This window comes from Fonsecaea multimorphosa, assembly GCF_000836435.1.
Source record: "Fonsecaea multimorphosa CBS 102226 unplaced genomic scaffold supercont1.11, whole genome shotgun sequence".
Taxonomy (NCBI): domain Eukaryota; kingdom Fungi; phylum Ascomycota; class Eurotiomycetes; order Chaetothyriales; family Herpotrichiellaceae; genus Fonsecaea; species Fonsecaea multimorphosa.
In genome coordinates this window covers 723298-745824 of record NW_015971645.1, presented here as the reverse complement: position 1 = coordinate 745824, position 22527 = coordinate 723298, and the positions used below count along the sequence as shown (strand labels likewise).

The window sequence follows — 22527 nt, the reverse complement described above, 5'->3', positions numbered from 1 at the left end:
CCTACCGTATAAGTAGTGCGAGAATGTACTCACTCCTCCGGAATACATTGTCTCATCTCACTATCTTGTGGCTGAGATTGTTCAAATTCCAAGATGGCTGTGGAGCTTCTCACTCAGGCCGACGGCTATGGCATCATCATCGGTCTTTCGGTGCTGTTCTGCCTCATTATCATTGCCGCAGTGCGCATACAGAAGAGGTATCTTTCCGAGGACAGCGATCAGTCGGAGATGTTCATGGTCGCCAACCGTTCGGTTGGGACTGGATTGACGGCCTCGGCGGTCTTCTCGAGTTGGTAAGTTCGAATGGCGGGTGGTCTTAAGTCAAGTCGATATGTTAACCATGATGCATCTATACAGGATGTGGATCAACGAGAGTGTCTTTTCAGCTGCATATACCTACAAATGGGGGGTAAGTACCGTTTATGGTAGTATACAGTTTGCTGTGAGGTGATAACAGTCCCTGCGTTGAACAGGTTGCCCTTCCTATATGGTGGGCCAGTGGACTATCCTTTCAGATTGCACTCATGGCGGTGCTGGGCATCGTAGCAAAGCTACGTGTCCCCTATGCGCATACCTCGCTCGAGATCATCAAGAGGAGATACGGGAAATATGCGCACTGGCTTTTCATCCTGCTCAACCTGGTCAACAACGTCTTTGGCTGCGGCAGTATGATCCTTGCAGGAGCCCAACTGGTGACTGGAATGACTGGGATGCATGTCGTCGCTGCGTGTATCCTGCTCCCAGCAGGAGGTAAGCAAGACAGTGATCAATATTTCTTTTGCAGATGCTGACCCTCTGTCCAAAGTCGTCACCTATACAGCAGTAGGTGGAATCAAGGCAACATTTCTCACTGATTATGTCCACACGCTTATCGCCCTGATCCTCTTGATCTACTTCTCCCTCGCTGTCTTGACGAACGAACACATTGGCGGCATCTCGGGTCTATACGACAAAGTCAAAGCCACGAACGACTATATTCCTGGCAACTACAAAGGCTCGCTTTTGACCATGAAGTCCAAGAGCTGTAAGGCAAACGCGTCATGTTGTGTCAAAGCTGATACTGATGTTTGGCACAGCACTTCTTTTTGGACTCGTGTTGAAATTTGGAAATCTTGCTCTGGTGCTCATGGACACGGCCTTCTGGCAGAAATCATTCGCTTCTGAAGTTAACTCGACAGTTCCCGCATACGACCTTGTGTCTGTGGTTATCCTCGCCATACCTTGGTGCACCGGCACCATTATCGGCCTGAGTGCCCGAGCTATCGAAAAGACTCCAATCTGGTTCGACTACCCCAATACCTTGACAGTCACTCAAGTGAACTCTGGCCTCGTGATGCCGTACGTGCTGAGGTCGCTGCTTGGCACTGGAGCCACTTGCGGCCTGCTTGTGCTCGTTTTCATGGCCATCACCAGCACCGTCTCTTCATCCATGATAGCTGTCAGCAGTATCATCTCTCTCGATTTCTTCCGCACCTACGTCGACCCACATGCGTCCGACCGCAAGACTCTCAAGGTGAGCCACTGGGGGGTCGTCTTCCACGGCTGTTTTATGGCCGGCTTTGCCATCATGCTCGAGTACGCGGGAGCAACGAACAACTGGTCCACATACTTCCGACCCATCGTGGCGTGTCCTGGCATCTTGCCCATGATCTTGACGCTCCTCTGGTCGAGACAAACGAAGCTGGCGGCTATCCTCAGTCCCATCCTCGGGCTTATGTCTGGTGTTGCGACTTGGCTTTCCCTGTCATGGGCGTGGTCTGGCGCAATCAACATTCAAACGACGCAGGATCAGGTACCGGGGCTCTACGCTGCGATCGTGTCGTTCTTCTCGCCTGCGCTCTATTCTGTCATCGTCTCGCTGGCCTGGCCGAGCCAATTCGACTGGCGCGAGTTCCTCAGGATCGACCTTATCGAAGACAAGAGCCAACCCAGCAGCTCTCTGCAGTCCACACTACCGAGCAGCGAGGCCGTCAACGAGACGCCCAAGACCGCGAACAGCTCCGACGAAGAAGCCTACAAGAAAGAGACATATCTCACAAGTGGAAAGGAGACCGGTGCACTACCCAGTCCGACAAAACGCCGTCAAGGGAACGCCCAAGTTCCCTTGGACGAGGTGGTCCACCCTTTCGACGCGCAGACGATCCGGCACATCAAGAAGTGGTTCAAGATCGCCAGCGTCTACTTTGTCGTCAACGTCCTGGTCACCATCGTCCTCTGGCCTCTGCCGCTGTACCGCGACTACATCTTCACCAAGAGCTTCTGGGGCGGCTGGGTCACCATGGCCATCATCTGGCATTTCGGCGCCATGGCCCTTGTCATCGTGTACCCGTTCTATGACGGGCGACATGAGATTGCCCGGGCGGTGCGTGGGATGATGAAGGAGGTGAAGGGGTTGAAGTGGAGGAGATGAGATGTCGCTTGAAGGATGGACTGCTAGAAGGAGAGACTGCTAGAGGCAATAGACGGCGAGAAAAGATAGATTGAGAGACGAGAGACAAACCATACGACTGCAGCTCGCATAATCCATTCCAATTCATTGCTTATTGACCATCCGTATAAAATGTCTCCAGAAGCTGCCCAATTCCCCCCTTCCCCCCGAAAACAACCCTCCCACCCAGTACTCGTCTGAAATCCAGGGCACATCCCGCCAACAGAGGTCGAACAAAGGCCCTCTAGCCCTTCTCACTCAGTCTCTCTCTCTCACGCACTCATCCGACCTCTCATCCCGAAACTCATAGGGTGTAGGAGTGGGGATGCACTAGGACAGGTGGATAACTGGGTTAAAGGATTCCTAGTCGAAAAGACGGACAACGCCGCCGCCCACCCCTTTCGCAGCGCGACGCACAAATTCTAACCAATTCTTGCGTTAGGACTTCTCCTCCCCTGCTGTTGCGTAGGGGGTGTCCTGCTTTCCACGGGAAATGTTTGTCCTGAACACCTGAATATCCGATCGGGGATCGCGCGGTGCGCCATATCTGACCGCCATGTCGTGATCGGTTTCGATCGACCTGGGCCCGACCGGCCTGTCGCCGGTGTTTTTTTCATCCTTTGAAGGGGTACGTACCGAGTACAGTGAATCGCGGCTTGCGACTCGTAAGGAAAGCCGACGAGCCTTGTTGGGGAGAGCCGATCCTCATCTTATGTACGGCGTTCTCTTCTAGGAGATTTCATTATGTGTTTCATGGGGTAACGAGTCCGATAAATAATGCATGCTGTGTAAAATGGTGGGTCGGTCTGGACCTCTGGACTCTGTCTCTCTTCCCCGGGCGCTTATTTGGGCGGATAATCGTCGAGGCGAGAGGAGCGGAGCTATGGTCTCACTTCCTTTTCTCCTGGCTGTTCAGTGGTCCAGAGTCCCCAGAGTACAGCCTGAGAATTTGCTCGTCTGCTTGGCCTCTTGCGTGAGACTCGAGAAATCCAGAACCTTTTGCCTGACGTGGGTGGCCGGGAGTCGACGAGGCTGGAGCCCCCTATTTCTTGGGTTCTGTCGGCTGCTCCCGTGGAGCCTAGTAGTAGCCTTGACATATATACCTCGTATACCTATTGATGTCCTTCCGGCTTCTTGAGCTTGCCGATTGCTTGGCATTGCTTGTCGTCTCGTCTTTCGCACGGCCGTCATATTCACGCGGAAACACACAGACCACACGGGATTGAATCCGAGGCTTTATATCAGATTCTTCGAGGCTGTAAATCCACCTCAGAAGAAACGTGGAAACAGCTTACCACAATGATCAAACAACTCTTTCTTTCAAAAGTGGAATAACATTCAACTCAATGCTTATATTCGTGAATCTGATTCACATTATGTCAACAAAGTGTAGCAACAGGGGAACCAGTACAGTCAAGCTCTCTCGTTGCCCTGCTTCTCAATCCAGATTCTGTTCATGTCCCTCTCTCCACAACTCTCCCATGCTGAATTTCTCAGCTCAGTCCTTGCTGTCTTCAAACCATCGTTCTTTGCGAGCGGGTCTTGACCCTCACACCCACCCTTGAGGCACCTGTTCGGGTGCATAGCACGCCGCTGCAGCCGCGTGCTCAGGCTTCACGACCTGGCTCTTCACCCTTGGCGCGTCACTGATGGTGGCCAATCTTTCCCCAGCCTTCCCCACTGCCACAGAACTTTGCTCCGTCGCCAGTGCCGCTTGGAGGTTGTGGCGGGCAGTGTGTGGTGGTATCGGAGAGGTCACCGGATCCTCGAACGGGTTTTGTGATTGTTCTGTTGCAAGATATTCGATCTTCTGTACCTGGATACTACGTCTTCTGCCAGGCTTGGTTGGCTTTGGCGCAGCTATTTCCAACATTGGTGTGCGGGGATTGTCAAACGGACTGTCCGTCTCATTAGCAGCACGGTGCATCGTGGGGATACGTCTGGTCTTCGCGGTTTGCAGAGAGCGGATGGGACGAATCGTTGCCGCCCGTGGCGGTGGTTGAATGTTACCCAGCTCGATGGGTGCTGCCCAGTTTGGCATGTTCTCGACCACCGCGTCGGTAGCTTCATTCCTCGATTTCTTGTCGACCTTTCTTCGATGTCTTCGGCGAAGGCACAGAAAGATGAGGGCTGCGCAAGGGAGGAAAAGAAGCGCGATGGCGAGAAAGATGAACAAAGGAACTGCAGATCTTGACTTGACTGCCATGATCGATGGTAGGTTTCCAGAAATGTTGTTTGATCAATCGTGGGGAGGGAAAAGTATGGATGTGTTTGGATGCTTTTTGGACTTTTCTTCGTTTGAGCAATTTGAAGCAGTGGGTACAAGAGGCAGTCAGGCAACAAAGGATCCGTGTCTCTTGGAACAGCTTCCCTCCCTTGTGCCTTGTTCGACACTCTTTGTTAAGAGCAGAACATACACAAATCACCAAAGAAGCGTTCGCGCGATTGTCACATGGTCACAATGACACTCTTTGCCTGGAATTTCATTGTATTCGGCGTCTACAACCAAACGGACCAGATGGGAGGGAAACCACCTGCCGGAATTCACGGCTATCACTCGTGATACAACGTTGTAATGCCGTCGATTTGACAAACTTACCTGTGATCGGGTTCTAGCAGAGCGTGAAATGCCAGAACAATTTGTCCTCATTATAGCCAGAGTTTTTGTGGGAAATAGCCTACAAATTAATCAAAATTAAAGCGAACTTGTGGGGGAACTTACCTTGATATTAAGCGAGATACCTAGTCCATGTTTGATGACAGGATGTGCCTAGAAACACAAACAGAACAAACGTCCTCACTATTGCTGGCCGGGGGAAAGTGGTGGGGAAAGTGGTGGGGAAAGGGGTGGGGGGAGGCGAAGGAAGACCAAACTTACCGGAGCAGCACTCATCCAAACAGCTCATTGTCTGCCGTGATTGCGGGTTTCAACATACCAGGAAAGGGTTCGGAAAGAACAGGCACATCGAATTCTTCGAGAAATCTCGGATCGGAGAGAGAGGTTGACAGTCGACGGCGAGGCGGTCTGCGGTTCTCCAGGAGCTCGACCACATAGTCCGGTTGGAAATAGAAATCCGTCATGGCCCACACGCGAGGATCAAAGAATGAATAGATGGTGCTGGTCGATGCCTGGTGGATATCGATGGCTCTTCCCTTCGCATCCAGGAGTGTGAACAGGACCTTGTGCGGTTCGTCGCTGCAGGCTCTTTCTGTAGTCGTGGGGGTTCCGAAGTGTGGAAAGCCAGGTAGGCTGTGAAAGAGCTCGAGTTCAATTGCGCAGCCGAGTTCGGCAAAGTCATGATCGGGGAAATAGCTGGGTTCGGGCTCCACAAGGGCAATCTCCTCGTTCTTATCGCTTTTGAGACGGACACCACTGTAGACTCGATTGATCCACACAGCATGGGCGAGCTCATGCACGAGCGTGGTGGCAAACATGAAGTACTTGCTGTACTTTTCTTCAGTGGAGATAGTGTCCCAGTCTTCTCTCGCCAAGTACCAGATCCACGAGCTGTTCAGGGCAGTTTGAGGGTACACAGGGTCGAAAGGAGCGCCGGCGACATGGTTCAGTAGGGCACTAGTCACCGCCAGCTCGTCATGAGCGTCACAAAGGCTTCGCGCGAAGTGGTCTGTTGTCAAGAGCGTAAACCGATAGTTGGTGCAGAGTCGCAACAGATCGTTTGATTCAAACCTTGCTGTCCTTACTGGATCGTACTCCCAATCGTCGGTCAGTGCCTTGTATGTGTAGCCGTCTGGATGCACATACTCTCTCACCTCGGCGGACCCAATTCGTGCGAATTGTGGCATCACATATCTCACGAACAACGAGGCAAGTCGGAGAGCCGGCTTCATGCGGTCATAGACAACCTGCGAGAGGTCATAAGTGCGCTCGTCCAATTGCCCCAGGGAAGTGTAGCGCAAATAGCTAGCATGGCGAAAGGCCTCTCGGCGGAAAATGTGGTGGATACCAAAGGAGTCCAAGTCAGTTGGTCTCGGAGGCACTCTCTGAGCGTCTTCCTGCACAATTTCGAGCCGGGGCATGTTTGCGGTTGAATGATGGTTTGGGTTCTGTTTGGTGATGGTGTCTCCCAATGGACTCGAAGACTTCTTATAGAATCCTGGACAGGGCATGGCTCAAGGTGTAGGGACGAAGGGAGGCAGAGGAAGAACAATGGCAGTCTCAGGGCGCTTTCATTAACAAGACAGAGCAGAGGATGGCTGATACAAAGCGACGATGCATGATAAAGGAAAACAAGGCGCTTCAGCATCTTGAGACAATGCCGCACTACCGGCAAACAAAGCGAAGGTGCAGGCTGCTTGGATGAAGACAATGGAAGATGAAGGATGAAGGATCAAGGTGAAGGAAGAAGGCAAAGGCAATTCAGGGGCTAAGATTCAATGGCATCACATGACACCAACACTAGACCAACATGGGACTAGTCTGGACGAACAGTCACCCTCTCTTCATCGGCTTCAACAATGCAAGTTGCACTACTCGATGGCCTCTGGAAGACATAGTCGTCAGGGTGTGGTCTGTTCTTCACTCTGAGGAGGTCCGGCAATGGGGTCCCAGGTACCCGGAGCATGCCGTGTCACTCTTTGTTTAGTGACACTGTGTCTTCCCATTCGCGCCAAGAGCTAGACAGAAGGCAGACTCTATCGCTGAAAGGTACAAGTATCTCTCACAGACTCTCAAACGCGTTTCGTGACACTGAGGACTCATTTCTGTCTTATCTTTCGAACCATGTGCGGGAACATCGCAAGCAAAATGTCCATCAACGCGAACGATGGTCGTAGCCTAGCCGGCTTCCAGATGCATGTTGACCACGACGTACCGAAACCCAAGGACAGCGCTTTCGAGTACGATGACGAAGCCATCCAGACAAGATTCCAGTACGCACGTGGTTTGAAGGGAAGATCCAACATCACGCCAAGACAACTTACATTTGCGGGAAAATACGAGGCTGCTACCTCAAACGCATTACAAGTCAGGCGAGATTCCCGGGCCAGTGCGCAGAGACTGGTAAACGCGTACCGAGAAGTGTGGGAGCTTGACACGTGGGCCGACAAAAACCCTTCGGCACTTTGGATACCATCGGAGCTCGCCGCGCATCTCATGCAACATGTACGGAAACTGAAGGAGACCGAGTTCTATTGCAGATACGGAGAATATCTCAAGCAGCAACCGAAGGGAGCCAAAGGTGTTACCAAGGAGCATCAGCAGAGTCCATCTGATGATATTGCTCAACTGCAAGCATACTGGAAGGAACTCCAGCAGAAGATTGTGAAGGAGAGATCCAACAACGGCCCCGAGCCCGTCACAATGGCACTCAGAAGTGTTGCGGAAGCCATGGACATTGATTCACACCGTCTATTGCGATCCTGCGAGACATATGCTGAGGGAAAACGTGCAGAATTCAAGTCTGCCCTAGACGAGCTGTTTGCTCAAGGCGCCATGGCCAAGATTGCTTGTACTCTGTACCACGATCTCAAAGAACTTACTTCCCTTTTCCCAGAGGCAGACGAGGATGATCCACAAAGAACCCAGGATATGCAGGCCTTCAAGGGGATGATTACAGCCTGGAAAGACGTGTTCTTCACCGTCAGCGCAATGGGCGAGGAGGACCAGCCGGAATCATGGAAACCTACAGCGGCAGCCAAAAAGCTTCGGCAAAAGGCGCGTGGCGGCCAGAACATACGTGAGGCTCTCTGGGAGACAGTCGTCACGCGAAAGAAGGAGCTCGAGAAAACCCTTCAGGATGTCCAGGCAGCCTGGGCTGATTTCCAACTCGAGAAGACAAGATCCTCAGAGTCGAACCACAACCAGGTCCACTACGACGACGATGATGATGACGACGACGACTCCGACGAATCCGAGGGCTTCACGGGACAAAATCCCCGTTTCCACAATTTGACAGCTCGAACGCGAGGATATGTGGAGCGGCTTTTGACCGGGAACCTCGCCGCGACGGAACGTCGACTCAAGGAGTTGGACTTCGTGGAGGGATACTGAAGGATGCGTGTCGAGGTGCGAAGCCATGTGCTCGACTTGGCTTTCGGTGGCGAAGCAGATGGATGGATTTGCTTCTGCAGGCAGCTCCAGACCACCAAGAGCGTGCGATGACCTTGGTATTATCACACTTTTCCACCATCATTTTCCCCAATCGCTTCTGAAATCGACCAACGAGCCAACCTCTACTGCCAGCTACCAGCTACAACCAATTGTGTGTTGTGGGGCTGTTGGAACAAATCCTCACATTCAGCCAGAGGCAATGATCGCCTGGCTTCAAGACTTAAGATGAACATTCCTTTTGTTTTTCGGCCTCTTTGCAAAACCCCTCCGGAAGGCCATGGCCGCGATGCCCAAAGCTGCTGTTACGCAGCCAAGTCGAAAGATTCGGTACGACTGCTTTCCAGGCATAGTGATCAGCTGGAAACTGTACATAGAAGCAAAAAGCCTCCATCAGAGGGCAAGCATTAGGGGCCAATGAACCCGTGACCGACCACTCGCCCTTCTTGCAAACAATTGAAAAATTGAAAAAATTACTTAGTATGTAACTCGTTCCATTCATGTCCCAAGTAGATCACCCTTTGATTGATAGTAATCATGTACCTAGGTAGTCATAAAGTAGTCCGTCATGACCAGAGCCGAGCATTGAGGATGTGCAGAGACACACTGCCGCAAGATACTGAGGCTGGATATCACGCGCGTGCGAAGATAGAAACGTGGACTTGGCTGGCAGCTGCTGGCTGGGAAGAATGTCCACTGTGGCGTGTCCCCATATTCACTATTCCGTTTGCACGGCCAGGAGGAGGATCACCGTACACCATGCCCCAAGGGGAGTAAAAAGGGGGCGTTTCTCCGGATGTTACAAGAGATGCCATGAGATCAGTGTAACAAGGTACCAGTGTAGGTATATACCACGAGCGAGGATTAGGTATTCAGAAACCAGTATAGCATCGGTTCTAAGCTGGTTCGGCGACAGGGGTTTGTCGACTAGCGCTCGAGATGCGACCCCAGTTTTAGCCCCGACGAAGCAATCAGGTCGCTTCCTTTGGGATTCTGGCGGCTTTAACAAGCCGTGATTCACTAGTGGCTAACCCCCGGGACCCATCTCAGCCTTGTGTGCCGCATGGCTGTCCCCAGCTTCAATCATGATTGCCCTCTCTGACCTCGCATATGACTACGAGCGACTAGTCAGTCCGAACTTGGTTGCACGTCTGGTCCGCTGTCCATTGTTGTTCGTCGGCTTTACCTTGAGAGTTTGGAGTCAAATGCTCTCGGTGCAAGAGCCGGCCCATCGTTCACAATGGAGCGTTCAGCCGAGTCGTTCACTGACACGGTTCGGAAGAGTGGCAGAGATGAGAAAGATTAGAGGCTTATAAGAGGGCTGTTGAGGCGTCCTCGTCAGCTAGTATCGACTTGGACTCGAAGGGCAAGTACCTCCAAACCCTACATTATCGCTTTTCAAGACAGGGCACCAAGCGGCATGCCGTCCCGACGATTTCATACCAAATCACGCCACGGATGCGCCAACTGCAAGCAAAGAAGGATCCGTTGTGGGGAGGAGCGGCCCATCTGTGCCAACTGCACCAGACTCGGTGGACGGTGTTCGTTTCTCGACTCAGACCCAAGTGGCGGGCCTTTTGCGCATTCATCCGGCGAGAGCTCAAGCAGCACACCACAAGCATTGGCCAGTGCCCAAAGTGTAGCACAAGATACCGATATACTTGATCAGTATGATGAGGAACTCAGCCGCCGTTGGTCAGAAGCCACCTGCTTCACCATCGGGGACCGGTACGAACTCTTTACCATGTGGCAGGTGACTGTTCCCAATCTTGCCTTGAGCCAGCCCTTCTTAAGGCACGGGTTGCTGGCATTGGCAGCGATGCATATCCGTCACACGTCTCCATTCCCTCTGCAGTCAACGTACCTTGACCTCGCAAGTCAACACCAGGACAGAGCGCTGGAGGGATATATCCCACAGCTCGAACATATCTCGGCGGAGAATTGTCACGCTCTGTTTGCGTTTTCAGCCCTGCTTCTGTCCATACGTGAGTTCCCCTTTCCCCTTGAGAGTTTTGGTTCATCAGAAACATCTTCAACGTTGGCATAGTCTCACTAATGGCCACAGAATACTCGTTCATCTCCGGGTTGGACAGCGACGTTGACGGCCACGAGTACATTGCCGAGGTCATTTCGGTCTTCGAATATGTGATTGGCGCGACTGTGATTGCCTCTGAAGGCGAAGTATGGCTGCGACAAGGTGGCTTGCAGCCTTTGATGGCGAGGGAGACCGAGCCTCAAAGTATCCTCCCGGGATTAATCGAGGGTCCACGGACTGCCCTTAGCAGTCTATTGTCGTACGTACAGCAATTGGGCGAGAACCATGAGTTGAGCGTCGCCAGTCAAACAGCAGCCAACAGCCCCGTCTATGTGCGTAGCATCGACATGTTGACGAATGCTTTTCCCTCCGCAGACAGCGAGCGTCGCATCTTTGACGACATGATCGGTTGGCCTCATTACGTAGGTGCAGACTTGGTTCGACTGCTCCGAGCTCAGGATCAAATGGCACTCGTGATCCTTGCACACTACGGTGTGGCGCTCGATGCGTTTAGAGACATCTGGTGGTTGGACGGTGTAGGTGCTCGCCTGGTGCGTGCCATTGCAAGTGTGCTGCCGGTCGAGTTCGCTCCGCTGGTCCAATGGCCACTTGATCAGGTCTCGACGGGGCCACTATTGCAACGAATGTACATAATGTGAGGCCTGTAATGAGAGGATGATGGTTTCGGGCCATCGACGAAGAGGAATGATAGTATGATAGTAGTAGCTGCGCGTGTGGATTTTTCGTACGTCGCATTCAGCAGGTGGCAGCGTAACACCGACGCGGTGCGGGGAAGAAGCCGCCCCTCGATTAAGATTCATCTTCATGTTCATCTTCATGTTCAGATCCAGATCTTTTGTCATATCTTTCTCAACTCTCTCATAAGTTGTCCCAGCTTATACTTGCACGTAGCTCCTCGTTCAAGAAACACGGTACAACGGAATACGGTATTGAAAATGGTGTCATCCACTCCGTATCTAGACGCCCTGCGCAGAGACGGCTACGTCAAGGTCCCTCATCTCCTGCCACCAAACCTCCTGTTGGCCCTGAGAGCCTCTTGCAAATATACCACTGAGCGGGCAAGAAACGGCAAATGGCCTTATGTCCGCACCGTGCCCAAGCAGTACCCACCATGGCAGGAATGGAAACCGGGCGACAACATATGGGGCGTCCAGCATTTGCTTCACCCCGACATGAATGTCCGAGATACTTTCGCTGAAGTCTACTTCTCTGACGAAATCCTCGACGTGGTAAAGGAGCTAGTCGGTCTCAAGAATGACCCTGCAGGCGACGACAAGCTTGTGATGGAGCTGTTCAATCTGCTGGTCAGTCCTGCCGAGCAGGTAGACTTTGAGCTTTGCTGGCATCGAGACGACATTCGACCCGACGTAACGCCCGAGGAAGAAGAGAGACAGCTCAAGGAGAAAAGCGCCGAAGGTCAACAGTTGCATGCCCAGTATAACATTGCGCTATTCGAAGATGCATCTCTTATTGTGGTCCCCGGAAGTCATCGGCGAATAAGGACAGAGACGGAGAGGGAAGCCGCTCCCTACGAGCCAAATTTACCGGGCCAACTCCTCGTTGAATTGCAGCCTGGAGACGCGGTCTTTTACGACAGCAACATCCTTCATAGAGGCAGCTACAAGGGCATCGATACGTCCCGAGAGCTGGGCCGGATGACGTTGCATGGATCCGTGGGATTATCAGGCCATGGAACCGAGCGTGCTCGACAAGTATTACAGCATGCCGTTGGGGAGTGGGTCGACAGAGCGCAGTTCTCGATTGAGGGACGCAAGGGTGAAAGGGCGGAGGCCATGCGGAAAAGATTGGTTGAGATGGGTAGTGGGAAGGATCTCGGATATTCTCTGGTGGGATGAGGATCCGAAACTGTCGTGCCGGCTTCACAATCGAGCAAGATCACCGTGAGAACTCAATTAGATCTTCGTCTGCTGTCGCCAAAGATATGGTCACGACCACCGCTCCCTTCAGTAGGATGCCACCTTTCGTACCAATTGCTCCTGTGTTGAAAGCTTCTCGTATGAAAAGTTCTTCTCGGAATTGTCGCTCAACATTGCTTCTCTTGATAATCTGAGGAGCTTGACACTTCCATAGCTCGAAAAGAAGAGCAATATGCTTCCACAAAGGTCAGCAGAGACAATCTCCTCAATACGACACGACCTACAAGATTATTCCCGTGACTGCATTCACCGCATAGCTGCAGTAGAGCCCACCCATGCCCAAGCTGGTAAATTGATGCGTTATCAACTCGCCCGTCAGGGCGATGTCATGCTTGATATCGTATGCATATGTCCTGGAGAGGTGGTGCAAGTGTATGTTCAAAGAAACAAGGACACCAGTGGCGACAACCCAGTTGACCAGAGTGAAAACCTCAAATGCAAGATGAATCATCTGTTCTATGGTCGAGCGTCGAAGATCGTGCGTCCACCAACGAAGGCAAGAAATGACTAGTGTCCAACCAAACTATACAATGTTCCGCACTCAGTATGCACTTCGTGTAAAGAGCCCAAATGTCGGATGGGACTTGCACTTACCGACCACCACACGACAGCATAAGCAAACTCGGCGCCGAAACAAACAGCAGAAAAGGCCGCAAGTATCAGAGCAATGAAGCTCAGGACCAGCTGGAGTATCGCGGCAGTGGTGAGGACAGCTGGAGACACTGGGACCGTCATCTTGACAAAAGACGATTTGAACAGCAAAAATGCCGGAAGTACTTATTACCAACCAAGATGAAGTTCTCTGGGCCTTTAAAAGCTTTGAGAAACAATTGCTTACGCCGGGTAAGGTGGAGCGTGGCCGCATCAGCCTGTCGTCATGTTATGGACTTTGACGGAGTACAGCCATCCGAGACTTGAGGAAGGATTCTTTCAGGCCTCGAGGCTGTGCAAGCGTAAATCGTATTCGGCTAGGAATTGCCAGGATGCGACCACGCAGCATTTGCTAACCCGACCGGGCGCTGTATTCGAGCTTCAAGGTGGCAGGAACTGCCTTGCCAACTCGATATCGTGCACTCTAGTCTTGACCTCGCGCAATATTGATTGAAGTCGTTGGAATTGAGGGGACCTAGTATGTGAGTTGACGCTGCTGGCATCTGGGAGCCTCGAATTATCAATTGCAGGCACTGAGTGGCACTGAGTTGCTTTGTACTTGTGCAAGGATTCTGTAAGAAGCTTTCAGCCGCCATTATGATTAGGGATAGCTTTGGTTCCAAAGTGACGCTGCTTCCGAGAGCAATTGGAGCTGAGAATTTGTGCATCTCGGTGTCCAAAGGAGCGTAGGGTGCCTGATTTGCAAGACATTTTTGCGGGACATGCACGAAGCAATGCATTTGCTCCTGCCAGTGTCAAGATTGTCTTTTGAACACAGCCATGGCCAGCGCACCGGAGATGAGAGTCAAGAAAGTCGTAGCATGATAATGCCGCTGCATAAATCTGTACTAATACTATGGAGTTCGGAGTGAAGAGCACAAAATGCGTGTTGCCTGGATGTGGTTCGTTGCTGGTGCAGGCTCTATGCTCACCCGTATATTATACTTCAGACCACACAGCTTGATGTGCAGATTGGCTGCCCGCAATCACCCTAGGCTCAACGACTTGACGACGTCTCGTCTACAACCAACATGGATTCACGACATACCTCGCCAGACTGTGCATAGTGGTTCTTTGATACGAGTTGTCGGCACCATAGAATTGGGGTCATACAATCACCTCCAGCGTCCTCAAAATGGCTGCAGACTTGTCTACCACCAAACTCAACGCAGACAGCCATGTCTTGCTGGTATTGCACCCCACTGACCAGGCGCCTCATACAAACTCGAGTGTAACTGACAGTGTGAATACAGGACCAGCCTCTCCTCCGCCTCCCACATGAACTCGTCAAACGAAACTTCAGAAATACCCAACGCTATGTAGAGCGGGAGAGAGACTACATCCTTCCCGCCCTCAAAGACACCGCGAATGCCGCACTCAGTTCATCCCAAACCACGGAGCAGACGCTCGCCTCACTCGACGCCATGATTCAAAGAATGGAGAACTTCAAACGCAAGTTGGAAAAACTACACGTTGAGGAAGAGGCTCTCCATGACCATTCAGCCAAGAGAATCAAGCATCTGCAAGACCTATATGACATACCATCTCTGGTGGACGTAAAGTATGACCAGTGGTCCCGGACCCGTCTCGACCGGTTGATTGTCGACTATCTTCTGCGGTCGGGCTACTCAAAAACAGCCATCTCGCTGGCCGAGACCAAACAGATCGCGCATCTGATTGACCTTGATACATTTGTTACCTGCCATAAGATTGCTTCGTCACTCACCCGCGGCGAAACTAGGGAGGCCCTTGCCTGGATCAACGAGAACAAAAATTCCCTCAAGAAACTCATTACAGCGCCTCACAAAACCACCGATCTCGAATTTGAGCTCCGTTTTCAACAATTCATTGAGCTGGTCCGCGCAGGGACAACCGCAAAGAAACTTGAAGCGAGAGCACATGCCCAACAACACCTGACACCGCATGCTGCGTCGCGAGGAGAGTCCATCATGCAAGCAGCTGGTTTATTAGTGCAGTCACCCGACACGCAAGCTGAACCATATCGCACACTGTTTGCCCCATCACGGTGGCACCACTTGTCCAACTTGTTCGTTGAAACACACCATACGTTGCTATCTCTACCAATACAACCACTCCTTCACGTTGCGCTGTCAGCCGGTCTTTCAGCATTGAAAACTCCCACATGTCACAGTGCCTACAACCCTGCCAGCTCTTCAACCACCGGTCACGCTCGTATTGCGACGAACTCGTCGTTGTGCCCCATCTGCAGCACGGAGCTAAACCAGCTGGCACGCAATGTCCCTTATGCACACCACACTACAAGCTCTGTGGAACCGGACCCTGTCGTCTTACCGAACGGGCGTATCTACGGCCGCGAGCGGCTGGAAGAGTTGCAGCGGAAACTTGTCATGGCTGGTGGCGGCGGATTAGGTGGCGACGGCGGCTTGCATGAGCTACAAATTGGCAAGGAAGGAGAAGTCAGAGATCCCACGACTGGTCAAAGTTTCACTTGGGATCAGGTCAAGAAGGTCTATATTATGTGATGGAACCGAAACTTAGGAAACCTTGGTGATGCATGACTCCTGAACGCTATAAGGATGCGATTCTGCACCTAGCGGGACCAGACTCTGCTTCAAGAGACGCAAGGCTAATACGTCAAGTCGCTGGAAAATCTTGACTTGTGCAACCACCTTGTCCGGGGCCAGAGATGCTATCACCATACCCAAGACCCGCACTGATTCCGGGGAAGAAGTCGGCTCAGGAACGGCCTCCTTTCTGACAGAGGTAGGCGGGATTCTATGACCGCCAGACATCCCTCCGACTCTCGAAAAGAATTCAGCACGGGGGACATGAAGCAACCTCCGAGGTGGCTACACAGAGGCAGAGAGAAAGAGTCAATGGCAGACAAAAACCGAGTCGAAAGAAGGGTACGAGCTGGGTGCAGAGGCATGGACTAACTATACATGTAATACAACGTGCCTTCAATCTTTCGCTGAGGCCTGCCTGGGCCTCTCTGTTGAGGCTTGTGGCATGATCAATGGACATTTGTTGTCCGCTCCGTGGACAGACAGATGGGAATGAGAATGATAAACGAGAAAAGGAATGATAATGACCACCTGCAATTCGAATGAAAGCCAATGAATAAAGTACTTTCTTTCCATTTCGAGGTGTTTCAATCAATTAATCAGTCAGTCAGTCAGTCAGCCAGTCAAAGATTTGCGTACTGCCATTATTTTTTTTGGCCCTCCCTGGGATGCCCTAGTGGCCTCAGATCAAGCCACGCAAGAATGAAATCCCCCTCGACCAACTCAAACCCAGGCTGCTCTGTACCTCGTACTTTGTACTTCTCTCCGCCACGCCGCATCAAAGTCGTCACCGTGCATTGCCATTGCTATGCTAATCACCCACACACAAAAGAGATCGCAGACATAAGAGAGGAAAAGAAAAGGTTGATAGACACCGCGCGTGATTACATCCAGATAACAAGGATCCCTTGACACTCCTCTTTTCTCGGTCGGTTGTTGGAGGAAAAGGAAGGTGCGAGCGAGAGTGGGAACTGTAAAACAAGGGGAAGATGCCCCAAAGCCGTCGCTTATACGTTCTCCTTCTCAATTTCAACCCCCGTCGGTCACGCACACCCTCGACGCCCTCTATGACGCCGTGGCTGCCGCCGCTTGTCTCGTGGGGGTCGTTGCGTTCAAGCCTGATGGTGCAGATGAAGGGCCAGAAGGGCCGGGAGTGCTGGACTGATCTCGTCGCCTGACCGAGCCTCGAAGGCTCATGCTCAAGCCGAGATTCCTGTGCCCGTGGCTAACGGACGAGGCATGGCGGTGGCTGTGACTGAGAGTTGAGACGTCGTGTTTGCCTGCAATGACCATATTAGCAAGTGGGTTCCAGGAAGAAAGCATCAAAGAGAAGGGAAGAAGAACATACCATCGCAACAAGCCCTCACATTCTCCAACCCTCCATTCCACGCAGCCTCCTCTTGCCTCAGCATTTCCCTCCTCAACTCCTCGGCAGAATCCTTCCGCCCATCGCTAACCACGCTGGCGTCATAGATACTGCCCCCTTCACTCCTTGTGCCGCTGGGGATCCTTGTGCCACTAGGACGTGTAGGAGTATTGACTGTCGCCTCACTCGCTTTAGGCGTCCTTCCAGTCACTGATCCCAGCATACGTGAAAACCGACTCACGCTGCTAGCGCGAACGGTGCGGTCTTTGTCAGGTTCTTGAGACTGTTCGGCCCGACTGCGCCGCACTGTCGAGTTTGGAGCGGCGCGGCTCGCCGTGGAGTCCTGAGGGACGCGTGTGGTGCTGCTGGTTGGAAACGAGCTGGGCGGCAGCTGTTGGCGGGTGGCAGCCGAATTGCGGTGCGAGCCTCGCGTTGTACGAGAATTGTAGCTCGAGAGGCTCATTCGGCTGTTGCTTGGAATCAAGGCAGCTCCATACCCCGCGCCGTTCACATTGAACTCTTCCAAGTCATCGCGAGTAATGTCATTCCCACCGGCTCCATACTGGTTCTCCTCACCACGGAGCAATAAATAATTGAGCGCATTGAACCAGGTCTCGTGTCTCTGGCCGGTGCTCGCAGTAAACCTAACACGTCTTCCCGGAGTAATCACCTCGAGGCTTTTGCGATGAAGTCCCGGTGGCATGGGATTGTCGTCAGGGACGACCTGAACGCTTTCTATTTGCACGCTCTTTGCCTTCAGCTCAGTCCTGCCAGCTGTTTGCGGATCCTGATCCGACCAGTAAAGAGTTTTGGTGTAAGGATGCACCCAGAAATACCGACGATGACGGGTCTCGGACATTTCAGACCGCCCGGCTTTTCGTGTGTATTTCCACAGGAACTCGCCAATCATGGTCTGTGTGATGGCTTGAATGATTCTTGGATCGGTACTAAAATTATGAGCAGAGACTTGTCCTGTCTGGTGCATATTGAAGCGTTCGTCTATTTCGGAGGCGAACGAGGAAACCGAGGACCGGCGTGACATTTGGGAATTAACAGTTCCACGCTGGGTACGGCTGACATTAGACGTCCGCGGTTGATTGCTGTCGCGAGTGGGAGAACGCATAGACTCTCCTGGAGTGCGAGGCCGACGCATTGCTGAGGCAGGAAAAGCTGGTGGGCCCATAACCGTTGATGTTTGGCTTGAACCGCCGAGTTCTTTGGTAGGCGATGCTACCCGGCTGCTCGCCTTAGCGATCGCTTCCTTGTGATCAGCTGGGAGAGGTGGATGTGATGTTAAGCTGGATACTCGCTGGCTGGACGCACTTGACGGTCGCTTGATAGGAGATGGTGCTGAAATTGGCGCTGTAGCAGTGAGTTCTGGAGCTGGCTTAATCGTGAGTGGTGCATTCGCATCACTCGTCAGAGCTCCTTCCGTTGGGGTCAACGGGCTTAGGGGGCTGGTAATATTCTGTGCTGCCTCGCCGCTTGATGGAAGTGTTATGGGAACCGCAGTCTTAGGGCGGAGAGCCTCGTCAATCGCTTCAGAAGTAAGTAGCGTCTGAGAGCCACGGTCATGATTGGAGGTGAGTGGGGCCCGTTCTTCTTGTGGCCCCTTTTTCATTTCTAACCCGAATGTCCCATGAGGTTGACCCTTGTTGCCTGACACATCTTTCAAAGGAACACCTTCCGCAGTAAGAGGCTCTGTAATCGTTCTCTCTGGCTCACTTGTTTCGTCTTCTGCAATTGTGGGGGCTTGCATGTCCTTGGATTTGGCAAAGCCCAAAGCAGCTGCAGCAGATGCAAGGAGCCCTGTCCCGACGACTCGTTCCGCTGTCTGTGGACGGTCTGGAAGATTATCGGCTTGTGTTGAAGCCGTGACGCCATTGAACGCTGGTTTGGCGGGAGTTTGGACGGGTTCGGTCGTTTGAGACTGAATAGCAGAAAAAGCAAATGGCTCGGCTTGCGGTGGCACATGCTGAAGGGGAGTTTCTGGCGACACTGGGGTAGTATCATGCATTAGCAGGCCTGAATATTCGAATTGTGTGGGTGTCCGGGGCTGGGTTGCAGGATCGACCTCGGATTGAATCACTTCCGGACTCTGCGCTTCATCCCAGACGGTTTTGGGGGGCGTGATAAATGCAGTGTTCCGGATCGGGCTTTCTTGTAATCCTCTCTGCGGAGTGTACTGCGTGCTGTGGTCGATATGTTTCACAGGTGAGGTCGGCACTGTGGGAGGCAACGGGAATTCAGAAGGTAATGGTGACTGCGCCCTGTCTTTGGACGGAAAAGGTGCTTCCTTCAGAGGTTCCTCTGCGTGGCTGCTTTGAGCGGCTAGATCTCGTTCTGGTTCCCACGGATCAGTCATGGTTGCAGCATTCACCATAGCATACTTGAGAGCACTTTTTGGTGTCTCTTGCTGTGTAAGCTGTCTACTTGGCGTATAAGAAGGAACACCAGGCGTAGAGGAGACAGAGGCCAAGCTGGCCCTACCCGGAGTTCCAAAACTCGCTGTCTCGTCAAGACCGCCCAACTCTGCAAAAAGACTCTGCTCAGCAGCTGGTAGGCTACGCTCACTGCTGACCGTAGCCGGGGAGTCTTGAGACAGAGTGTCCGAGTACAGATTAGTGGGGGTGCTGTCTGTTGGCACTCTTGATTGACGAGCGAATGATTGACGTCCGTTTCGGAGTCGGAACTTGTGAGGTTGGGTCAACACAGGTGTTTTGAGCGCTTCTTCCTCTTCTTCCGCAGAGTCCGAAGCAGTGCTCACGAATGATTGACGATCTCCAGCAGGCTTGAATGTCAGACTGGGTCTTGGACGACGAGAAGAACCTGCTCGCCGGCTATGCGAGGCTGTATCTTCTGTCTCGGTAAGGTCGTCTGTACTGTCGCCCGCCAGACTTTCCGCACCGGTTTGGAAATCCTCGCTCTCTGTCGCATGTCTCTCGTCCGCTGTTTCAAAATTGCCTTCTGTCTCATTCGCAGTTTGGTACGCATCGCTCGCATCAGTGATGCCTTCACCAGCAGCTGGCACGACCAAGTATTTGTGACTAACCCCACGACTCGGCGTGTCGACGGCATGATCTTCCCAGTCATCGTCTTCAAGCTCCACGTCAGTCCGGGCCCTTCGACTGCCACCCAGCATATCAGGCCGTACTGGTTTCTTGAAAGTGTCAGGTTTGGGCTTTTGGCGTTTGCTTGCACTTCCCAAGGAACCATCTCCGCGCCGTTGCTCAAGCTCATCTCGGGCATCCTGAAGCATGCGTCTGAGTTCAATCTTCTCAGTCTTTTCACGATGGATGTTATTCTTGAGGTTTTGAATCATCCGATGGGCATGATGTAGAGAACTACGTAATGTTTCCGATTCCAAAGCTCCGGGCCTTGGGGTAGCTTTAGTAGGAGATGGGGGTGGTGAGTGTTCTAGGGATTCAAGGTCCCTCAGGTCTTCTTCGTGCTCTTCATTCGTAGGAACCGCATCCGGCTGAGCGCTGCGCAGGCGAGCAGCAACAGCTCGGGCGAGCTCCTGGTTTTGTGCCATCAACTCGTCAATCTTGTGCTGTAACGATGATCTCTCGCTATCGCCCAAATCTATTGTGCGCTTGAGGGTGTGCAGCTCGGAATCATGGGCTTTTTTGGCAGTGGCATGGTCAGCCGCCAGTTTTTCGTGGGCGGCTCTCACTTCATCCATTTCACTCTGCATCCGGCCTTTCTCGGCGGTCGCGGCGGCCAAACTAGCAGTGAGCCTTTTTTCGCGGTCGGCTGCTTCACGGGCAGCGGCTAGCAACTCATGAGTTTGGGTTTCGAGATTCCAGTTCTCGTCCTTGTACTTTTGTTCGCTCTCGTCCAAGGCCCGCAAGCGCTGCGAGAAAAGAGCAGCTTCTTTCTCCAGACGGTCACGTTCGGACTTGACCTCTTTCAAGAGTTCATCTCGTTCCGCCACGGCACTCTGCAACTGTCGAACCTGTGCGAGGAGAGAGGTACTAATATCGGCCGCAAACTGCAAATCATCGCCTCGATTGCTGGGCTGATTGCGCTGACGCCGGCTAGGGGCCATTACTTTGGAAGGAGATGCTGTCGCCTGGCTGGAGTAGATGGCCTGCTCCATGCCGGGCTTCTCTTCTCCGCTGACAGCTCTGGACTTTGGGCCCAGCAGTGCCCGCGCAATCTCCTTACCAACGTCATTATGTTCCTTTTCCAGATCAGCCAGTCTTTGTCGTAACTCCGGTGTAATCTCTGCCTCGCCTTGTTGTTCTTCCATTTCGCGCAGCTTCTCATTGAGCTCCGACTGCTGCAACAAGAGAGACTCCCCCAACTTTTGCGCGTCATGCAAACGTCGCTCGGTTTCGGCAAGGTGGGCAATGAGGCTCCGTTTGACCTGAGAAGGGGACATGCTTGCGCCCATCGCTATGGACTCAGGGTCGACCAAGCTGGAGTAGCGGTGGCCGTGGAATGACTGTCGAGACTGGCCATCGTCGACGAAAGGATCTGCCGAATCATCCATTGATGTGCGTAGGCCATAGTTGAGGGAGTCCTCGCCGGGCACTACTTCCGCAGTAGCCATGGAGGCAAAAGGTGAAACGGGGTGAGACAACGGCAACGCGAGTGTCGGCTATTGGAAGTTCATTTGTGCAGTGAACTGCGGTCACATCAAAGGTACCGGAAGGAGAATAGTTGGCGATCTGGTGCTGGGAGCGAGGGAACGAGGGTACGAGGGGACAATGCAATCGCGGCTTGATTCACAATCAGAGACAGAGGGGTCCTAGACGAGAGGCGAGCCCAAGTGTTTTTGTCGGCTTGTCAACACAGAAAATGCGGACTCGATCAAAGGCCAGTTGCGGTGATTGGCCGAGCCCTGTTGACGCGTTTTCCGTCTGGAAGACGACAAAGTGGAGCTTCACAAAAACAGGTTCTCGTCCAAGCAGTGACACGTGGAAGCCATCCAGGCCAAACAAACAATAAACGAGGGTAAGGATACTTAGGTAGGTAGTTTTGGTGGGCAATGGTGAGGATTATGATGACGGTGTTGGTGATAAACTGGGTCAGTGAGGAGCTCAGGACTTTTCCTTCAACTTGGAGCTGATACTCGATGTGCCGGTGCCGAGTTCAAACTTGTCGCTGGTGGAGCTCGGCTGCTGCACATCGTCTACAAGTACGACGTACAAAATGCCACAAATCACACCGACCAGAGGTAAGCTACTGTTTAGCTGCATGCGAGCACCTCTCGACCTGTACCCAAAGACAGACTTCTCCGTGGTTGTGATGAGAGTGATCAATGCCCATGGTTGCAACATCTCAACATCTCATATTGAATTCAGGCACAGAGGGCCTGTCGCGCCACAAAGACGCGTGTGGACTATACAATATGTACAAAATTCCCCATTCAAGGGCTTCTATCAACAAGGTCCGCCCTCGATATTAGCGTTCTGTACAATTATTGTAGCGGTGTGATAACCATCACTTTGATGGTCTCCACACAATT

The 22527-nt window shown here is 52.5% G+C and overlaps 9 protein-coding genes across 9 annotated transcripts; 5 read left to right on the top strand and 4 right to left on the bottom strand.

Moving 5' to 3' along the window:
- Positions 1–93: 93 nt before the first annotated feature.
- On the top strand, positions 94–2410 carry Z520_06270 (uncharacterized protein; the record flags this gene model as incomplete). Its single annotated transcript, XM_016776771.1, has 5 exons — positions 94–293; positions 358–409; positions 474–750; positions 806–1024; positions 1077–2410. 5 exons carry the CDS (start codon positions 94–96, stop codon positions 2408–2410), a joined length of 2082 nt encoding a protein of 693 aa, XP_016632313.1.
- Positions 2411–3977: 1567 nt separating this feature from the next.
- Z520_06269 (uncharacterized protein) lies at positions 3978–4634 on the bottom strand (the record flags this gene model as incomplete). The annotated part of the gene is made up of 1 exon (XM_016776770.1): positions 3978–4634. One exon carries the CDS (start codon positions 4632–4634, stop codon positions 3978–3980), a length of 657 nt encoding a protein of 218 aa, XP_016632312.1.
- Positions 4635–5317: 683 nt separating this feature from the next.
- Positions 5318–6466, bottom strand: Z520_06268 (uncharacterized protein; the record flags this gene model as incomplete). Its single annotated transcript, XM_016776769.1, has 1 exon — positions 5318–6466. The coding sequence occupies one exon, from the start codon at positions 6464–6466 to the stop codon at positions 5318–5320; it is 1149 nt and encodes a 382-aa protein (XP_016632311.1).
- Positions 6467–7193: 727 nt separating this feature from the next.
- Positions 7194–8438, top strand: Z520_06267 (uncharacterized protein; the record flags this gene model as incomplete). The annotated part of the gene is made up of 1 exon (XM_016776768.1): positions 7194–8438. The coding sequence occupies one exon, from the start codon at positions 7194–7196 to the stop codon at positions 8436–8438; it is 1245 nt and encodes a 414-aa protein (XP_016632310.1).
- A 1801-nt stretch (positions 8439–10239) lies between these two features.
- On the top strand, positions 10240–11189 carry Z520_06266 (uncharacterized protein; the record flags this gene model as incomplete). Its single annotated transcript, XM_016776767.1, has 2 exons — positions 10240–10480; positions 10561–11189. The coding sequence occupies 2 exons, from the start codon at positions 10240–10242 to the stop codon at positions 11187–11189; spliced, it is 870 nt and encodes a 289-aa protein (XP_016632309.1).
- A 297-nt stretch (positions 11190–11486) lies between these two features.
- Positions 11487–12407, top strand: Z520_06265 (uncharacterized protein; the record flags this gene model as incomplete). The annotated part of the gene is made up of 1 exon (XM_016776766.1): positions 11487–12407. One exon carries the CDS (start codon positions 11487–11489, stop codon positions 12405–12407), a length of 921 nt encoding a protein of 306 aa, XP_016632308.1.
- Positions 12408–12708: 301 nt separating this feature from the next.
- Z520_06264 (uncharacterized protein) lies at positions 12709–13223 on the bottom strand (the record flags this gene model as incomplete). The annotated part of the gene is made up of 2 exons (XM_016776765.1): positions 12709–12939; positions 13083–13223. The coding sequence occupies 2 exons, from the start codon at positions 13221–13223 to the stop codon at positions 12709–12711; spliced, it is 372 nt and encodes a 123-aa protein (XP_016632307.1).
- Positions 13224–14274: 1051 nt separating this feature from the next.
- Z520_06263 (uncharacterized protein) lies at positions 14275–15643 on the top strand (the record flags this gene model as incomplete). Its single annotated transcript, XM_016776764.1, has 2 exons — positions 14275–14328; positions 14393–15643. The coding sequence occupies 2 exons, from the start codon at positions 14275–14277 to the stop codon at positions 15641–15643; spliced, it is 1305 nt and encodes a 434-aa protein (XP_016632306.1).
- Positions 15644–16750: 1107 nt separating this feature from the next.
- On the bottom strand, positions 16751–21609 carry Z520_06262 (uncharacterized protein; the record flags this gene model as incomplete). Its single annotated transcript, XM_016776763.1, has 2 exons — positions 16751–16965; positions 17034–21609. 2 exons carry the CDS (start codon positions 21607–21609, stop codon positions 16751–16753), a joined length of 4791 nt encoding a protein of 1596 aa, XP_016632305.1.
- Between the last annotated feature and the right edge of the window lie 918 nt (positions 21610–22527).